Here is a 17,106-nt window from a genome sequence, read left to right on the forward strand (position 1 = left end):
ATTTGCAACGGAAATGTTTCCGTCGCAAAGTGTCCTTATTTGGAGACATATTAAGGCTATTCACGACGGAAATTCCGTCGCAAAATCCGTCACAATTTGGACAGAAAATTTCTGTTTTTCGTCTGTTTCCCTGTTTTATTCACGACGATTATAACATGTAAAATCTATTATTTGCAATTCTCAGTAAAACTCAATTTCCGAAAAAGAACGCTTTCATATAAAAACATGTTACATTTTACATATCGTAACAAAATGTATAAAGTAAGGAAATACAAAATGTATAAAGTGACAAAATACAAAATTTTAGAAATACAAACATGACAATACAGAGTCGGAGTGTCGTCATCGTCTGAAGGACTTGGGGGTGCGCGATACTACGAAGGAAGAGTCTGCATCATCTTCGCCATCTCAGCCTGAATAATCTCGGCCATCCTCTCATTGGTTCTCGCCTGCTGGGCACGGAGATCCTCCACCTCAGTGGTAATCTGGCGCAGTCCATCCTGGATCCCTGCCTGCACACGCCGCTCGATCTCCTCCTCAGTTCGCTGTGACTGTGTGGACCTGGTCATCACCCTACTAGACGTCGTCGTATCCATGTACGCACTAGTCGCTGAACCCAACCCGTAGACACGCCGCTTCTTGTTGACGCCCTCGATATCCAGAAATAGCTGGGTCTCATCGACTTCCGCTGTGCTAGAAGAACCACCATCTCCGGTCGGCGGCTGCGATGCAGCAGCATGTCTCTGAGCAATTGCATCCTACAAAAAGATTGAAAAACATATCACATAACGACTAAAACGTATAACATATGAAATGAAAGTATAATTTCTAACGAAAATTCAGCAGCATTTCCTCTATAATTTGATCAACACCCATTTTTCAGGGACATCCTGCAAACATATAGATTTCATATACAACCCACCAGCTGTTAACACACCTAATCTAACATTTATAATTTAAATTAAAACACATTTTACACTAATTTAATCTAACACTTGAGTAAAGTAAAACAACTACTAAAATTATATAGGTTCATGACTTACACTTATCTCCTGGGCCCTCTTGTCTACCATGACACCCTTATCAGCTTTCGTGGAGTGCATCCGAGTATACAGCTCTGTTGCGGTAGGCTTGCGGCAGAGCTCTTCAGCCTAAAAGAAAAATATTATAGCTTGTTAGTTCATCAAAAAATCAGAAAATAAAAGATAGTTGTAAATAAAAAAAAATTCTAGAAACAAACCAACACATCCATATGTCGGACGGCGGAACGGGATCCTCCTGTATGGCGTACTGGTCCGGAACCGGCTCCAGCAGGCTCGCTCATCTGATTAGCGCGAGCTACATCACACTTCTTCTTCTCGTCCTCTGATGCCCAGAAGGCCTTCCAGGAATCCCAGATATCTTGGCTGATCGAGGTATGTTTTTCGTCCTTCTCTCTCATCCTGTGAATAACGTTCTTGTATCGGTTGGCAGCATGCGTCATGAATACACTTTTGATGACATCGTCGCTGTAATCCACCGTATCCCACCAGTATTCCTTCTGCAAAACATAAACACCAAGTTTGAGTTAATAATTTTGCGTTAGTCTAAATTCAAACTTTAAAATTAACAATTTATTACCTTCAATTCCTCCCAATAGAAATATGTCTGCTCTGCAATCAGAAACCGCCAGGCTCGCCCATTCTCGAACCAGCACTTTCTAATGATCTCCCGCATAGACCGGGAGATTGGTCCAGAGTTAACAGCCTCTCCCTGCGAGGTTACAGCAAACTTTTACTTTCTATAGTAAAACGATAAAAAAAAATTAAACGAAAAATTTACATTCTTACCTGCTGGCGTCTGGGAAACCTCCCCTGAGCATCCAGCTCTGCAGGGGGCTCTCCTGGCTGTCGGGGCTGAACAGGGGGTGCCGCCTCCACCTCCTGCTGCTGACCCTGAGCAGGGATGTCCTCAACAAGGGCACGCGCAGCTGGGTTACCCCGACCACGACCTCTAGCTGGGTTACCCCGACGTCCCCGACCTCTAGTCAGATCACCTGAACCACCCTGCCCTCTCATACCTGCAGACATTAAAATATATTTCGTTCCACATATAACAATTTAACAATTATAACAAAACATTACAGAAAAATACATTATAAAAAAATACATTGTTAATTGTTAACAATTTAATATATTTAAATTGACTAATACATTTAATAATATAACTAATTCATTACAATAATAAATGAATACAACTAACAAAAACTACAAAAATATCTAAAACGTCAGTCAAGTTGTTCTTCATCTTTGTCTGATGAGGATGGCGGAAATTCTTCTTCTTCATCTTCAGCAGGAGGGATTTGCAACGCATCTTTGTCGGACACCTCATTCAGGTCAGCTAAATTTGTGGGATTATCGTCCGTTTCAACTATAAGGGGATTTTCTTCAATGTCCTCTTGAAAGGCCGGGATAATCGCATCGGGCATGCCAAATTCTGATCGTGCCTTAATTTTGCAAACTGTCCACCAATTTACTTTGTCCCGTCTTCTACTTTGATATGGAAGGTAATGAACTTGGTCAGCCTGTTCTGCCAAGATGAACGGTTCGTATTTATTGTACTTGCGTCTGTGATTAACAGCTACCAAGTTGTATCGATTGGTAGTGTTTGTGCCTGTATCCGTAGGGTCGAACCATTCGCATTTAAAAATGACGGTCTGCTTCATTGGTAGAGCTTGATACTCTAACTCAATTATGTCCGTTAACACTCCATAAAAGTCATTTTCACCCTCAACGTATTTTGTTCCCCTTATGCAGACACCGCTATTCATTGTAAGTTGATCCTGCCCATATTCCCTGAGTAAGAAATTTGAAGCCGTTTACATAGTATCCCTTATATGTGGTGACCTTTCTACATGGTCCCTTTGCGTGACTCAGAATAAACGGATTAGTACAAACAGTTGGATCTTTCACTTGTGGGGAGTTAGAAATTTGTAAGATTTATAAACCTTATTATAAAAATGAAAGTCCATTGTTATAAGATCCATACATATTGTTCGAACCAAGAGGCGAAATCACTTTCCAGCACTCTTTCAATTTCTGTTTCACTTATGTCACTGTTCCTTTCGCGCAACCCGGCCACAAAAACTCTTTAAATGGAAGAGGCCCAAACTACATCAAATTCTAGCAAATATGTGACATATTACACTATATTTAAAATGCTTACTTTCGATGATCTTTGATTTCGAAACAATTCAGAAGAACATAGGTCCGAGCAGCGATGATCTCATCGTCTTCAAGATATCTCCTACCGCTACCACGCAACGGCTTTCCCTTAGGTTTAAAAATTCCCAGTCTGTCGGCATCGTCATCGATATCCATATCACAAGTTTCATTTCTTCCAAAACGCACGGGTAACATCGGATCACCTTCAGCAAAATAATAGGATGCACATTTAGCGATTTCTTCTTGCAGATATCCACTACTAATGCTCCCTTCCACCCTGCCTTTATTAGTGACCTTTTTTTTCAATTTCCTCAAATATCTGTAACTGGATATTAATATTAGTAAGCAATTCCTATAATCATATATATATTGAACAGATGGATACGAGAATAAACCATAACTAATTGATTACCTTTCAAATGGATACATCCAGCGATACTGAACCGGTCCTGCCATCATAGCTTCATACGAAAGATGCACGGGGAGATGCTCCATAGAGTCAAAAAAGATGGGTGGAAATATATGTTCCAACTTACACAGGATTTTTGGGATCTCAGTTTCCATACGGTTTAGATCTTCCTGTGACAGTAACGTGGAAGTTAACTCCCTGAAGAAGATACTTAACTCTGTTAGAGGCTCCCACATGTTTTTCGGAAGTAGCTCCCGAAGGGCGATTGGCATAAGTCGTTGCATAAAAACATGGCAGTCATGACTTTTCATTCCATGCATTTTCAGCGCCTTTAGATCAACACATCTAGACAAGTTTGACGCGTACCCGTCTGGAAACTTTATTTTCTGAATCCACTCAAGCAAAACTCGTTTTGAATCCCTATCCAAAGCATACATTGCCTTTGGAAATCTCCCAGCTGCCGGATCTTTAGCTAACCCTGGCCGATCACAGATGTCGTTCAACTCTTCACAAGATTTGGCATGGTCTTTTGTTTTCCCGGGGACATTGAGAACGGTATTAAAAATGTTATCGAAGACATTTTTCTCAATGTGCATGACATCGAGATTGTGACGTATTACATTCGTTCTCCAATAAGGAAAATCCCAAAATATACTTTTTTTATTCCACCCATGATCTTTTGACAGTAATGCATTAGTAACTTTCGCACAAGGCTCAAATTCCTTCTTAAACCCCAGTCGATCAATCTCTGCTAACAGTTCATCTCCAGTTCTCACCCCTGCAAAACTTTTGCCGATCTCTCGTTTCCCTTACGGAAATCAGTAACATTTCGACGGAATTGGTGATTCGGAGGCAAAAACTTGCGATGGCAATCAAACCTCGATTGTTTACCGTTTTTATCCAGTGTGAATGCATCCGTGTTTTCCATGCAGTACGGGCATGCTTTTCTACTAGCAGTGCTCCAACCAGATAACATAGAATAAGCGGGAAAGTCGTTTATTGTCCACATAAGAGCCGCTTTTAGTAGAAAATTCTGACGCTTATGAACGTCATATGTCTGGACTCCAGATTCCCACAGTTGGTTTAACTCTGCAATCAGCGGCTGTAGGAAGATATTCATAAGGTGTTTCGGGTTTCTAGGCCCCGGTACCAAAACCGTTAAAAACATAAACTCATCCTTCATGCACATGCCTGGGGGGAGATTGTACGTCGTCAAAATGATCGGCCACGAGGAATACTGCTGCCCAAAATTGGTAAACGGCTGAAACCCATCGGAGCATAAGCCTAATTTTATATTTCTCACTTCATCGGCAAACTCAGAATGCAGCTCACTGAAACGTTTCCAAGCCGGAGAGTCGGACGGGTGGCACATCTTATCACCATCCATCTCGTGGTCTGCGTGCCACGTCATATGTCGGGCAGTGGCTTTCGAAGCATACAACCTCTGTAGCCTTGGAGTTATTGGAAAATAGAACATTTTACTATATGGCACGTTAGCCTTTCTTTTTGCGGATTTTCCGTGGGTCACAGGTTTCCACCGCGCATAATTACAAACTTTGTAGTGCGTTATACCCGCGTCCTCCCCCCAAGAAATCATACAGTTATAGAAACAACAGTCAATAACCTCAACCGGCAACCCCAAACCTTTGACTAGCTTCTTAATTTTAGCAAAATTCGCTGGCATCTTGTTGTCCTCCGGGAGCAGCTTTTGTATCAATCCGCAGACGTCGTCTACTAAAGCTACTGAACCCTTATGTCGACACTTGATCTCCATCACTTTAGCAGATGCAGAAAATGGAGAATGTCTGTTATTCCCAGGCCATATGTCTTCTTCAGCCGCACGCATCATATCATAAAATTTCTGAGCTTCATCATTTGGGAGCTCATCTTCAGGAAACATTATTTCTGGACCGGCCGCATCAAGAATCATTCTTTGAGCGGAACTGAACTCACCTGGCCCCTCATTTTCATAGTCGAACTCAAAATCCTGTTCTGGTAACTATGCAAGGGGAGGGGGATTCAAAACGCTCCCCTAGCCATGAAAAACCCATACTTGATAACCTTTCACAAACCCATTCTTCAATAAATGGAATTCCACCTCATCGACATCCCGATAGTTTGTATTTCGACAACCTCTCTTAGGGCAGGGGCATTTTATCTGTACTCCACTCATACCAGCCGGATGCCATAATGCAAACCGGACAAACTCCTTCACATGCTCCTTGTACCCTGTGGTTAACAGCCCATTTGTGTGGCTCCCGTACATCCAACTGCGGTTTGTCTCCATTTCAGTAGCGCGGATAATTAGAGGTGGGGTTTTCACTCGAGATAAGCAAAGTCAATGTAATTGACTGCTGAAAAGGTAGGGCCCAATCCCATTCGCAAAACAGGCGCCCCGTAACTCGGTCACGATATATGCCTAGCAACGGAGAAAAATATTCGGCAGCCTTCCGGCGTCGTTCTCCTTTGGTGTGATATTTAGTATATGTGTTGTAACGCTAATTATATATTCCACGAGGAATAAGCGTTACAAAACATATACTATACATCCACCCGGAGAAAAAATGCTGGAAAACAACCGAATATTTTTCTACCGCTACTAGACATATATGATTTTTCGTGATCGAGTTACGGAAGCACCAGTTTTGCGAACTGTACAATCCCGTGTCGTTCAATCTCTTGAACACACGGGACGGAAATTCTATGGCTAGGTTTACGATTTTATTCGGTGGGAATAAAATCGAGGTTTATTTAGGTTGAATACTGTAAATAAAATCTATTATTTAAATAAATCAAAATAAGCGATAAAACCTACTTGTTGAAGGGCAGAACCGCAAACACAAGGTGTGAAACACCAGGATCACTCGGAACAACGGTGCGCGGCTATCAAGGGCTATCAGCGACTGTCAGACCTATCATAGTAAATAAAAACACGACTTAATAAAAAAATTAAAAAACATTCGCAGCACTTCCCCTAAAAATGAGCATCACCCATTTTTCAGGGAAGTCCTGCAAGCAAATCACAATACATTTTCAAAAATAATTACTAATTGATCAATCACAACCAACAATACCAACACCAATTATAGCATTATAATTAATTATAATGTTAAATAAATTAATCACACAATTAACCAATTTATATTTTAATTAAACTACAATTGAACAATTAACTTAAATTACCAATTTAATTAATATACATACTTATATAATATAATTACCTAAATCTAACAATTAATATTAAATTAACACTTTTACTAACCAAAATATATAAATTATAATACTTAATTAAACAAAATTAAAGTAAATAATGAAAACCTCACTATGGCAGCGGGTTGGAAGCAGTGGCAGCGGAACCGAGTCAGTGGCAGCGGGAGGGAGGCGACGACAGCGAGTAGAAGAGACGGTCTTAAACCAAAATAATTTAACCTAATTTGAATATAAATTACAAAACATAAAATTAATTAACCACAAAACTAATATAAATTAATTTAACCTAAAATAGAAAATTAACCTAAAAACTAATAGAATTTACATTAATTTAACAAAAAACAGAAAATTAATCTACTTTGAACAATGGTCGTTTTGATCGGGCGGAGGTGGAGGCGAAACGTTCTCGTTTGTAGTTGCATAGCCAAGCCTTGGAGAACCAGTTGGGGGAGGCTACCGGTGTGGTTCTACTGATGTTTCAGAAGTATCGCCGGTCTATCAGGTCAGTCATTTTGATGGAGTATATAATGGCGGATCTCTCCTTTCTTTATGTTGATCTGTTCCGATTTTGTGACCGGTGTCTCTCTGCCTTGGCTACATAGAAATCTGCATTCGAGGCGTTAGTGGGTGCTTCTCCTTCCCCCGAGGTTGTGCCTCCTATTTCATCCTCGGTTGTTAGTTTGTCTTCTCCTGTGCCTGCTTCTAATGCTCCTTCGTCAGCGGCGATCGAAGATTTGCCTACTTCCACTGGCGGTAATTGATTGGGTAGCCTTTTGTTTTTATTTTTGTAATTTTGGAGAGTGTGGCCTCTTATTGTGCCGCACATGTGTTTTAATAATACTTTTTTATTTTGATTGGCCGTTTCTCCGAGTTGTTTTCTTGTCTTGCCTTTTCTGTATGTATGTTGCTTGTAAGAATTTTGTTACCTTATTTGTTGGTTCCGTTCCGTCCTTGCTTTCTTGTTGCCTTAATGAATGTGCGATTCGCGTTGTTGTTGTTGTTTTTGGGAGATATTTTTCTCCGTTTTATTTGGCTGTTGCCTTAAGGAGATATGTATCTCTTTTTTTTGGTTGTTGCCTTAGGAGATATGTATCTGTTTTATTTTTGGCCGTTGCCTTAAGAGGTATGTTCTTCTTTTGTTTAGCCGTAGCCTTAGGAGATATGTATCTCTTTTGTCGCTTGTTTATGTGTATTTGTTTACATTTTCAGATTGTTGTTGTTGTTTTTAAATTTTCATTTTGCTACTTTGTCAAAAAGAGAACTTTGATTGTATTGAGATTAACATAGATATTTTAGTTATAACAAAAATCAAGGCTACTATCTTTGCCCCCTTGGCCTTCGGTCTTTGGCTTTCTTCTTGTGGCTACTCTATCCCTCTATTTCTTTCATGGCGATAATGTAGCATTTGGCTGCAACTTCTTGGTCTCCTTTGACATTGATTACTCCTCTTGCGGTTGGTATCTTCATTACCAGGTAGCGGAAGCTGGTAATCGCTCCGAAGTCATACAAGAATGACCTCCCCAGTATTCCATTATAGGGTAGCGGCATGTGAACGACCAAAAACAATGTTATACTTCCTTTGTCTCTTTTTATCCTCTTCTGGACTCTATCATCAGCTTTGCAAGCCCTCTAGGATGGATGGAAGTTCCTCCGAGTCCTATAATTGGCACCGGACAATATTTGAGCTTTCCGAGTTCTCCACCAATCCTTTTATACGTTTCCCACGTCATCAAATTTATTGCTCTTCCCTCATCTACTAGCAGCTTCGTGACCAAGAAGTTGTTGACGATTGCTTCCACCACTAACGCATCATTATGTGGCCCTTTTACGTGCATTATGTCGTCTGTAGAGAAGGTGATTACCTTTGCTATTCCCGCTCTTCTTCCGGCCTGCTCTGCCACTTGCATTACTTCGGCTCTTAATCTTCTTCTTCCTTCTCTTGTGCTTTTTCCTCCCACTATGATATTGATGACTCTCGCGATGTCTTTCTTCCTTCCCCTTTCTTCTTCCTTTTTCTCTTCTTTGTCTGCTCCTTCTTTCCGTTGCTCTTTTCCTGTCTGTTGTTTGTGAACTTCTTCAATGCTCCTCATTCGATTAACATCTCTATTTCCTTTTTCAAGTCGTACTGTATCGTGCCCGTAGTTCTAGTGAAACTTGCAATATCAGTTTTCGCCTCTCGTCCTGGTTCTGTGGATCATTTGTTTAGGCCATGTTACGTCGTCCGACTTTATTTGACCCACACCATGACGTTTATTCTTATGGTGCTTAGTGGCGTGAATACCTCTGCTCTGTCGATGTACCTTGATCGGTAATTATGGGTATACCTGATGTCGTTCCTCCAATGATTATTTTCTTCATAAGGGTTGTACTTGCCGACACTTCGGTGGCTCGTGCTGTAATCCTTTCATGAATGCAAAGATTGTCTCTGAGAGGCGCTCCCCTTCCTTTCTTCCTTTTTTTGGTGCATTGTTGGTCTTCTGCCTCCTTTTGTCATCTACGTTGATACATTCCTAGGCTATCACCATTACCTCCTAGTATGTCTTCAGTTTCTTTGAGCTTAGCTTGTCTCCCAGTACTCCCATTCTTGTTCCTTTCTTTAGAGCTTGTACCACCGTGTCGTTGTTTAGGTTCTCGATCTTCATAGCTTCATTGTTGAATCTTTCAATGTATGCTTTGAGTGTTTCCAATTTGCCATGTTTGCACTTGTAGAGTTCTTCCGAGCTTCTTTTGGGTGGCATATTTGTGAAAAATCTTATCACGAATTCTCTGTTCTGTTCCCTCTAGATGGCTATTGATGAGTCTATATTTTACGTTAATTTAAGATCATTTGTATTGCATATTTTAGTCTCTTATTGCGTAAAATAGAGAGCTTTATACTCACTTTTACCTTTTTGTAGTTTTTAATATATAATGTGAATACTTAGCATTTCTGGAGTATAATTGAATAAACAGAGCGAAAATAAAGTGAAAGTCAAGCCGGATTGATTCTATCAAGTCCAAGAAGAAGAAGAATGGAGAATCAAGTCTAAATGCAAGCAACATAGCCGCTGAATCAGTCGCTGAAAGTTTAGATTGAAAAGCTGAAAATTCGAACATATGTCCGTATTCGGTTCATATCTCAAGCTAATAATATCCAAATCATATGATTAAACATGTCATGGAAAGATAAGAGATAGATCTACAACTTTCATGAAGAAACCAAGCCCAAATTGGAACTCGAACCCGCTCGAAATCGGCCTCCAAGTTCTGTTTTGAACGGAGTAAAACCGAATTGAACCAGAAATTGAGCCACAAACAGCAGCTCAGCCGGCCTTCAGCCGGCCCACGACTTTGAGTCGGCCAAGGGCCGGCTGACTTTTGGTCTTGGAGACATTTTCTGATTTTGGGAGAATCGCTTGGGGATTCTTGGCAAAAACACTCATACACCTTCCATGAGCAACATATATTGGGTTCACAGTCAAAAAGATCTTCCTTGACTTGCACTCAAAAAAAGAGTGTTGACAAAATGATCATTAAGGAAGAAGAAATCATTATTGATTTAGATCAATCTTCTGTTGGAAACAAGATAAGTCAACTTTGATACACTTAAGCTTCTTTTGGAAACAAGATAAGTCAACCTTGATCCTCTCAAGCTCATTATGGAAGAACTTGATTATCACTCCAAGAATATATCAAGATGATATTGAATCAAGTTATCTTTGGAAATAAAATAAGTGAATCATGATTCACTCAAGATGGTTATGGAAGAACTTGCTCCCTACTCCACTCTATATGGAAAGAAGAGATACAAAGCTTGATTATCACTCAAATTCCATGAGGAGAAGAGAGATTCTTGACTTGGCTACCACTCCTTTTATGCCTATAAATAGGACACATTTGTGTAGAGAAAGGGCATTCACTTACACTTGCAATTGTGTAAACACTTAGTTCTTATCAATCATTATTTCTCTTTTCATTTCTCCTCTCATATGTTCTCAAGGTACAACTACTACATTGTTATTTTCAATATGATAATGGATTGCTAAATCTTTAAACTAGGATTAGGGATGTAACCTAGTTGAAGGGGAAGTCTTGATTATGTATTAGTGCATCTCATTAATGTTGTTAAACAAGAGTTTTCTTTAAATCTATCTCTTATAATGATCATGAATATTAAGATTAGCTACTTTAATGTTTTTATCCTAGAATGAATGTGAAGTACCTATCGGTGAAGCATGAATTTGGATCTAGAGATTTAAACACAATTTACTTAAGAATAGAGATATGTCTAAGGAATTATGATGACGTTAATTGTTTTGCTTAATGGGTTTAATTAATTAACATGGTAATTGAGAAATATCCAGAATTAATTAAACACAAGTTTATGTCTCGAGAGAGAATAAACATATCGTAGAAACAATTGTCATGAGAAAGCTTTTGAGATGTATTATTGTATATGATAGAATTTCCCCTCGACTACGGTGAAACCCGAAATCCTAGTTGTTTTAAATCTTGATAATTTATCCAAAATATTCTTTCATTTTATATTACTTAATTAATTGTTTTCAACATCAAATCAAATTAAGAGAACGGTTACTTTACAAAAGTTAAATTTAAACAATTTAAAGAGTTCGTCCTTTGTGGATTCGACCTCAGAATACTCCGAGTATTGCTTGCTAAAATTGATTCTGTACACTTGCAGAATTAAGCGATCAGCTTTCAACCCGGCTTTTAAACTGTTGTACCATCATTGTGATGTGTCGCTGAGGGTGGTTGTGAACGTCTTGCAAAGTATTACATCTGAGACGTCCAGTAGTACCATCTTGTTGTAGAACTTGGTTTTCCGTACAACTGGTACAGTCAAAGTTGTCAAAATTGGGTATCTTAAGTCTTTCTGCCCATTTCTCGGCCAATATGCTCGGTGATAGGGTTGACTTCCCGTCTGTCATGCTGCTGGTTTGGACGTGCTCTCTTGATTTTTTTTCGACTACTTTCAGCATTGCTTTTGAAATGAGCCTTTGAACTTCTTTCAAATCCATGATGTCTGTTCCTATCTCCAATCGACCGAGAACAGGCAAGTCCGCTTTTTCTTTCTCACTTTCTTCTACCGTGACTACTTCTGGATCCTTTCCCCCTGGGTCGTTGTCTGTGTTGGGTGTTTTCTCTAATCCGCTCGTTCATTTATTAGTCGCACTCCGATTCTTGCGGTTGGGTGTCTGTGACCTGATTGACTTGATCACTTCTTCGATCATAGTGGCCATTTCTTTTCTGAAATGCCTCACTGCCCCATCCATCGTTCGTCCCAGGGTTTCCTAGAAGTCCTGACAGCCCGTCTTCCGGAGTGGGTGTCGGACTTTCGAAGACCTGAAAGAAGATTCCTGATCTCCCGGTCTCCCCCGGATTCATGGGGGTTCGGGGACTGTCTTCGCTTAATACTCCAGATCCGCCGGGCAGGGTACTTTTCTCCTTGTCCGCTTGTCCCGTTGCATCCTTGCTTACATCCGCCTGCCAAATCCGATTAGTGAAATTTATTCTAGGAGTTCCCATAGACTGCGCCAAATGATGGATTCGGATGTCGGATGTAATCTTTGAGTAGGGATGTCGAGTATCAAGGTTAGGTGTTTGTTTTCTGATGGCAGTTTAGGCGTCTAGATCCCCCTGTGCTTGTAGGTGCGTGGCCCTTTTATAGTGTTTATGGCATGCCTTGTCTTCCTTACTTTTCTTGGTCGATGTGCGATTGTTGGTTCCCTCACTTTCGCTTTGTTTATTTGCTTGTTCCATCACTTCTCAAATTATAACTGTTGATTTGGTATGTTTAGGATGCATGTTTAGGTAGTTTTATCTATTTTTGTCATAAATTGCTAAAATTTCCATAAGCTTCCATAATTGTCAAAATTAGTATTCTTGCCATAATTCCATGCAAAATTGATTAGAAATATATATTTGGCTTATTTGAACATGTTTTACTCATCATCTCTAGATTTCATTCAATTGTGATGCTTAGAATGCATAGTAGGTTTGAATTACGATATTTTGTGTTCTTAGTTGTTTTATCATGATAGCCATGTTAGCATAGAAATTCATGTTTTAGGGTGTTTAGTAAAGTTTTAAACATCATATTTGTCATGCACCAATTTCATAGATCGTGAATGGCGCAAAGGTATGCGAGTGGTAGCTCGGAAACTCGTAGCTAGCCTCGTGGATAACATACAAAACACATAACCTACATAAAACAAACGCTCGGGAGCAACCAAGACTCCTACCTAATTCTAGCCGTTATATAAACAATATATAATAAATTCTCGGCACAACTCCGAGACTCTAACAACATGTCATAAAAATATATAATCATATTCCAAAGTAATAACATGCCAACATGAATAAGCAATAGTCGGACCAATCCGACAAACAGCAAGTCTAATATAATAAAGACATAATACTAGTACTACTCCGGACTTAGAGTTTTAAAATAATAAAGACCATCTTTATTTAATACCAAAAGCAGGCCTCCAATGAAAATAATGAAAGTTGTAGACAACGCACATGCTCAAAATCATAAACCTGGAAAATGGGGAAACAACAGGGGTTAGATATACTGAGATGAGTTCATACTACCATTTGCATATATTAAGTGAAAAACCTTAAAAATATTTATAAAGCATTTTATTATTATGGATAAGCATTGAAACCCTAAATCACAAATATCTAAATCCAGTTTTCATGCTGGTGAGACGTATGTCCATAACCAATCCCCGACTGTCACTTAAATAAATCACGTGAGTCTTGGGAGACGTATCTTCCACCGGCGCCCTCACTAAGGTTAGACAAATATCCAACCTACCTCAAATCGATAATGTCGAAAATAAATTTTAAAGCTGCGTATACAATATATATATACAAAATATACAATTTACTTAATAAAGCGGTAAATAGAAATATAAACTCACTGCTTGCTAATCCCCACAAAGATTGTTAAGCACTAAACCTGATTCGAATCTGACGCACGAACAGTCGACGTGTCTAAGAAAATATAAATCAGAATTAAAATATGTACTAACTCTAGAGAGTAGTAGACACAACATAGGACTAGAACAAACATAAACAAGCCAAGACATACAGAAAACACAGAGCAAACACACATACTTAATCCATAGCCAAAGTCAAATCGAGTTTCCACTTTGAAAACATAATCTTGAATACAATTTAAATAACTTAGTTATGAACAATAAACCAACTTAAAATCCAAATTGGTGAGTCGGCCGAGTTATCATAACTGTCAAGCTTCTTCTCACAAATTGGGCGACCCAAGTCTAACCCAAACTGTCACGACCTGAATTCTCAGGTCGACACCGGCGCTAGGGAATGGGAGTGGTCACTCTAAAACCCGTAGCAAGCTTAAAAACCTTTATAAATATTTTGCAAATCAAGACCATGTCTCATATATGATATGTTTTTAGAAAATATCTTTAAAATATTTTCTCGTTTAACGGAAACACATTTCTGAAAATGGATTCTTAAAACCCCAATTGAATTTCGAGAAACCAGAGCACAAACATGAATCTCAGTTGACGCCCCTACTCTGTTTCCAATACAATCCTAAAATGCTAAAAACATAAAACCAGTGTATCTCTCAAATAACTAGTCATAGCATTTTAGAAAGCATACAGCTTTTCAAACATATATTATATACAGTAGTGCAATAAGAGTTTATTAAAATAGGTTGAACTGTTGTGAACAGAAAGATAGACTTCCCAGTACCCAACCACGTACAGCTCTAGAGGTGTGGCTGACATTGACTTCCGAAATTATTGTGAAAGTCCTACCTCGTACTTGATAACCTGAAAGGTAATTATTGGGGTGTCAGAAATATAAATATTTCTGAGTGAGTCGACAATTTTATAATTGAATATTCAAATTGCATATACATAAAGCATTTGTATATATACAATATTACCAATTAATCAATCCAGATGAAACTATATAAGGCATACTATTACATGGGTCGCAACTTACACAACTTAGGCATTAGACCATGAATTGAATCACTGCCGTCTAATTCGGGTATCTGGACCGTAACCATTATTGTCGTCTAAGACTGTTATGTCAGAGTCACTAGCACTTCCAACGCCCAATGACTTAACTGACCTATAACCCATTTTTGGATCATTGAAAAATATACTTGGTTAAGAACGGCGATGATCTACGTTTCACACTCGTGAGAATCTGAGGCCTTGAGTTGATTTTGGCCTTATCGGACACAGACTCATTTTGAGAACACTACTGGTGATCACATAGTCCTATTGAAAACCAATAGGAAGTTTGTTCTAATGGATCTTTCATGGTATAATCATACTAGTGCGATTTGTTATTTAAAGAAATTAAATATAATTATTCAAAAGTAAAAACCACAAAGTAAACTCACAGAACTGATGTCCCCATTTTCTAGAACGTAAGCTCCAAGCTCGTCAGTCAAACACGTTGATGTTTGGCTCACTAGATCGACCGCTCGTCGGATCTAGTTACAATTTAAATGTCAAAAAAATATCAGACATTGAATTCCTAACTCTAGTCCTATCGTATAAACGATAGACTCAAACAACTACTGTTTATAGAGATGGCTCTATAAACAAACACATAATTACACTCTTTTGATTCATTTAAATCCGTCAATCTGTGTTACAAGTCCAATTAGGTTGTTTTAGGATTGCATAAACTTGTCAGATCAAGTCGGGTTTGAAAAATCCTAATTTTCTTCCCCCTGGGTCACAGGTTGTGCGGTGACACAACCTCCTGTGCGCCTGCACAGGTTGATGTGCGCCCGCACAACAAATTGCTGCTTTCACAGCTATGTTGTGCACCCGCACAGCACACTGGGCGTGTAGCAACCCCGGGAATCTCGATTACCGGGCCGTTCCGACCTACTCCAAACTTATAAAAACACTAATTTGATATCCTATTACACGCATACGTAATCCAAACACAATTCGGACGTATATTTCGATCGACCGGTTCAATAACCATTTAAAACTCAAATATAATCCAAATTATATTGTAAAAATTCAAATTAACGGTTATTACCTCGAATACTTGCGGATTATCGAAGAAAACGGAGCCTGAATACGTGCGGATTATCGAAGAAAATGTGAGAGCTAAGCAGCTCATTTCTTTCTCTGAGAATGAAAGAAATGAGTTTGTTGTTCATTTTCTTTGCATGGGAAATATATATATTGAAAATGGCTAAAGTACACTTTAGTACTAGCTCAATCATACACTTGAACTCTGATTTTAATTAGTTGTGTGTAGTCTAAATAGAGACTAATTCCAAATTTCGTGAAACTTTACTCTAAAATCCAATAAAATATAAAACGAATAAAAATATAATTTTTATTCACATCCGATTTATATTTTATTTTTAATAAATTCCAGAAGATTTATTAGGTACAAATCAGTCCCACTTTACTTAAATTACTATGTCCAAATTTTATGAAATTTTGACGGTAGCTTCGTCAAATTATTTTGCGAATATTAACATCTAAGTTATTTGCTCAAGACTTGAGAATTATAAAAATACGTCCTCGAATTTAAAATCTTAGCCACATAACTCACTAACCCTTAACCTCTTTCATACCTCAATCCTTATGCCTTATGTAGAGGTAGGTTCTAAGCTCTATCCGTATAGTATTCGTGTACGATACACAAAATACTTGTCACGACGCCAGCTCGTCGGTTTTCATGCAACTTCCTTATATGTCATGATTCATCATGACTTGGAGTTATAATTTCACATTTCGTTATAACCTAGGTTATACTCTACATCGTGTTCCTCTTTGGATTGGTGTCTTTAACTGAATGTTCTTTGTCTATCAACAAAGTGTAAGTCCTACCACTATTCAATCATATATATTTGCACAATTTCTATCTTTTATAGCCTCTCTTTCTTTCACTTCTCTTAACATAGAGGAGATTAATTGGTTTGATATCATAAATGCTTTTATTTTATAGTATTACTTTATAAGTTTTCTAACTCCACAGTCTTTTATACACTAGGGTTGTGTATACTCTTACTACTGGATTACCCCTTTAAGTTGTTTGTTACTTATGGGCAACAAACGATACTACTGTCTATTTATTGATCTAATACTTCTCAAAAGTTTTAGTCGTCCGCAGACTTCACCTTTATCGTTTAAACTGTCACCAACTTGCTGTTATTTGCAAAGTCTTGAGAGTATGGAACATATGATCTTTATTATATCGTTCATAATTACTTATGTTGAGTCAAAACTATACTAATACTTAGGTATCTTG

At 38.6% G+C, this 17,106-nt stretch overlaps 2 protein-coding genes across 2 annotated transcripts; both read right to left on the reverse strand.

Annotated features, from left to right (window-relative positions):
- Positions 1–374: 374 nt before the first annotated feature.
- Positions 375–2,069, reverse strand: LOC126661850 (uncharacterized). The gene is made up of 5 exons (XM_050355728.1): positions 1,830–2,069; positions 1,621–1,752; positions 1,241–1,540; positions 1,044–1,151; positions 375–758 (listed from the first exon to the last, which is right to left on the reverse strand). Exons 1-5 carry the CDS (start codon positions 2,067–2,069, stop codon positions 375–377), a joined length of 1,164 nt encoding a protein of 387 aa, XP_050211685.1.
- A 197-nt stretch (positions 2,070–2,266) lies between these two features.
- Positions 2,267–5,899, reverse strand: LOC126661851 (uncharacterized). The gene is made up of 6 exons (XM_050355729.1): positions 5,666–5,899; positions 4,504–5,611; positions 3,648–4,420; positions 3,205–3,497; positions 2,767–2,834; positions 2,267–2,721 (listed from the first exon to the last, which is right to left on the reverse strand). Exons 1-6 carry the CDS (start codon positions 5,897–5,899, stop codon positions 2,267–2,269), a joined length of 2,931 nt encoding a protein of 976 aa, XP_050211686.1.
- Positions 5,900–17,106: the final 11,207 nt, after the last annotated feature.

The sequence above is a fragment of the Mercurialis annua genome, linkage group LG8, assembly GCF_937616625.2.
Source record: "Mercurialis annua linkage group LG8, ddMerAnnu1.2, whole genome shotgun sequence".
NCBI classification, from domain to species: domain Eukaryota; kingdom Viridiplantae; phylum Streptophyta; class Magnoliopsida; order Malpighiales; family Euphorbiaceae; genus Mercurialis; species Mercurialis annua.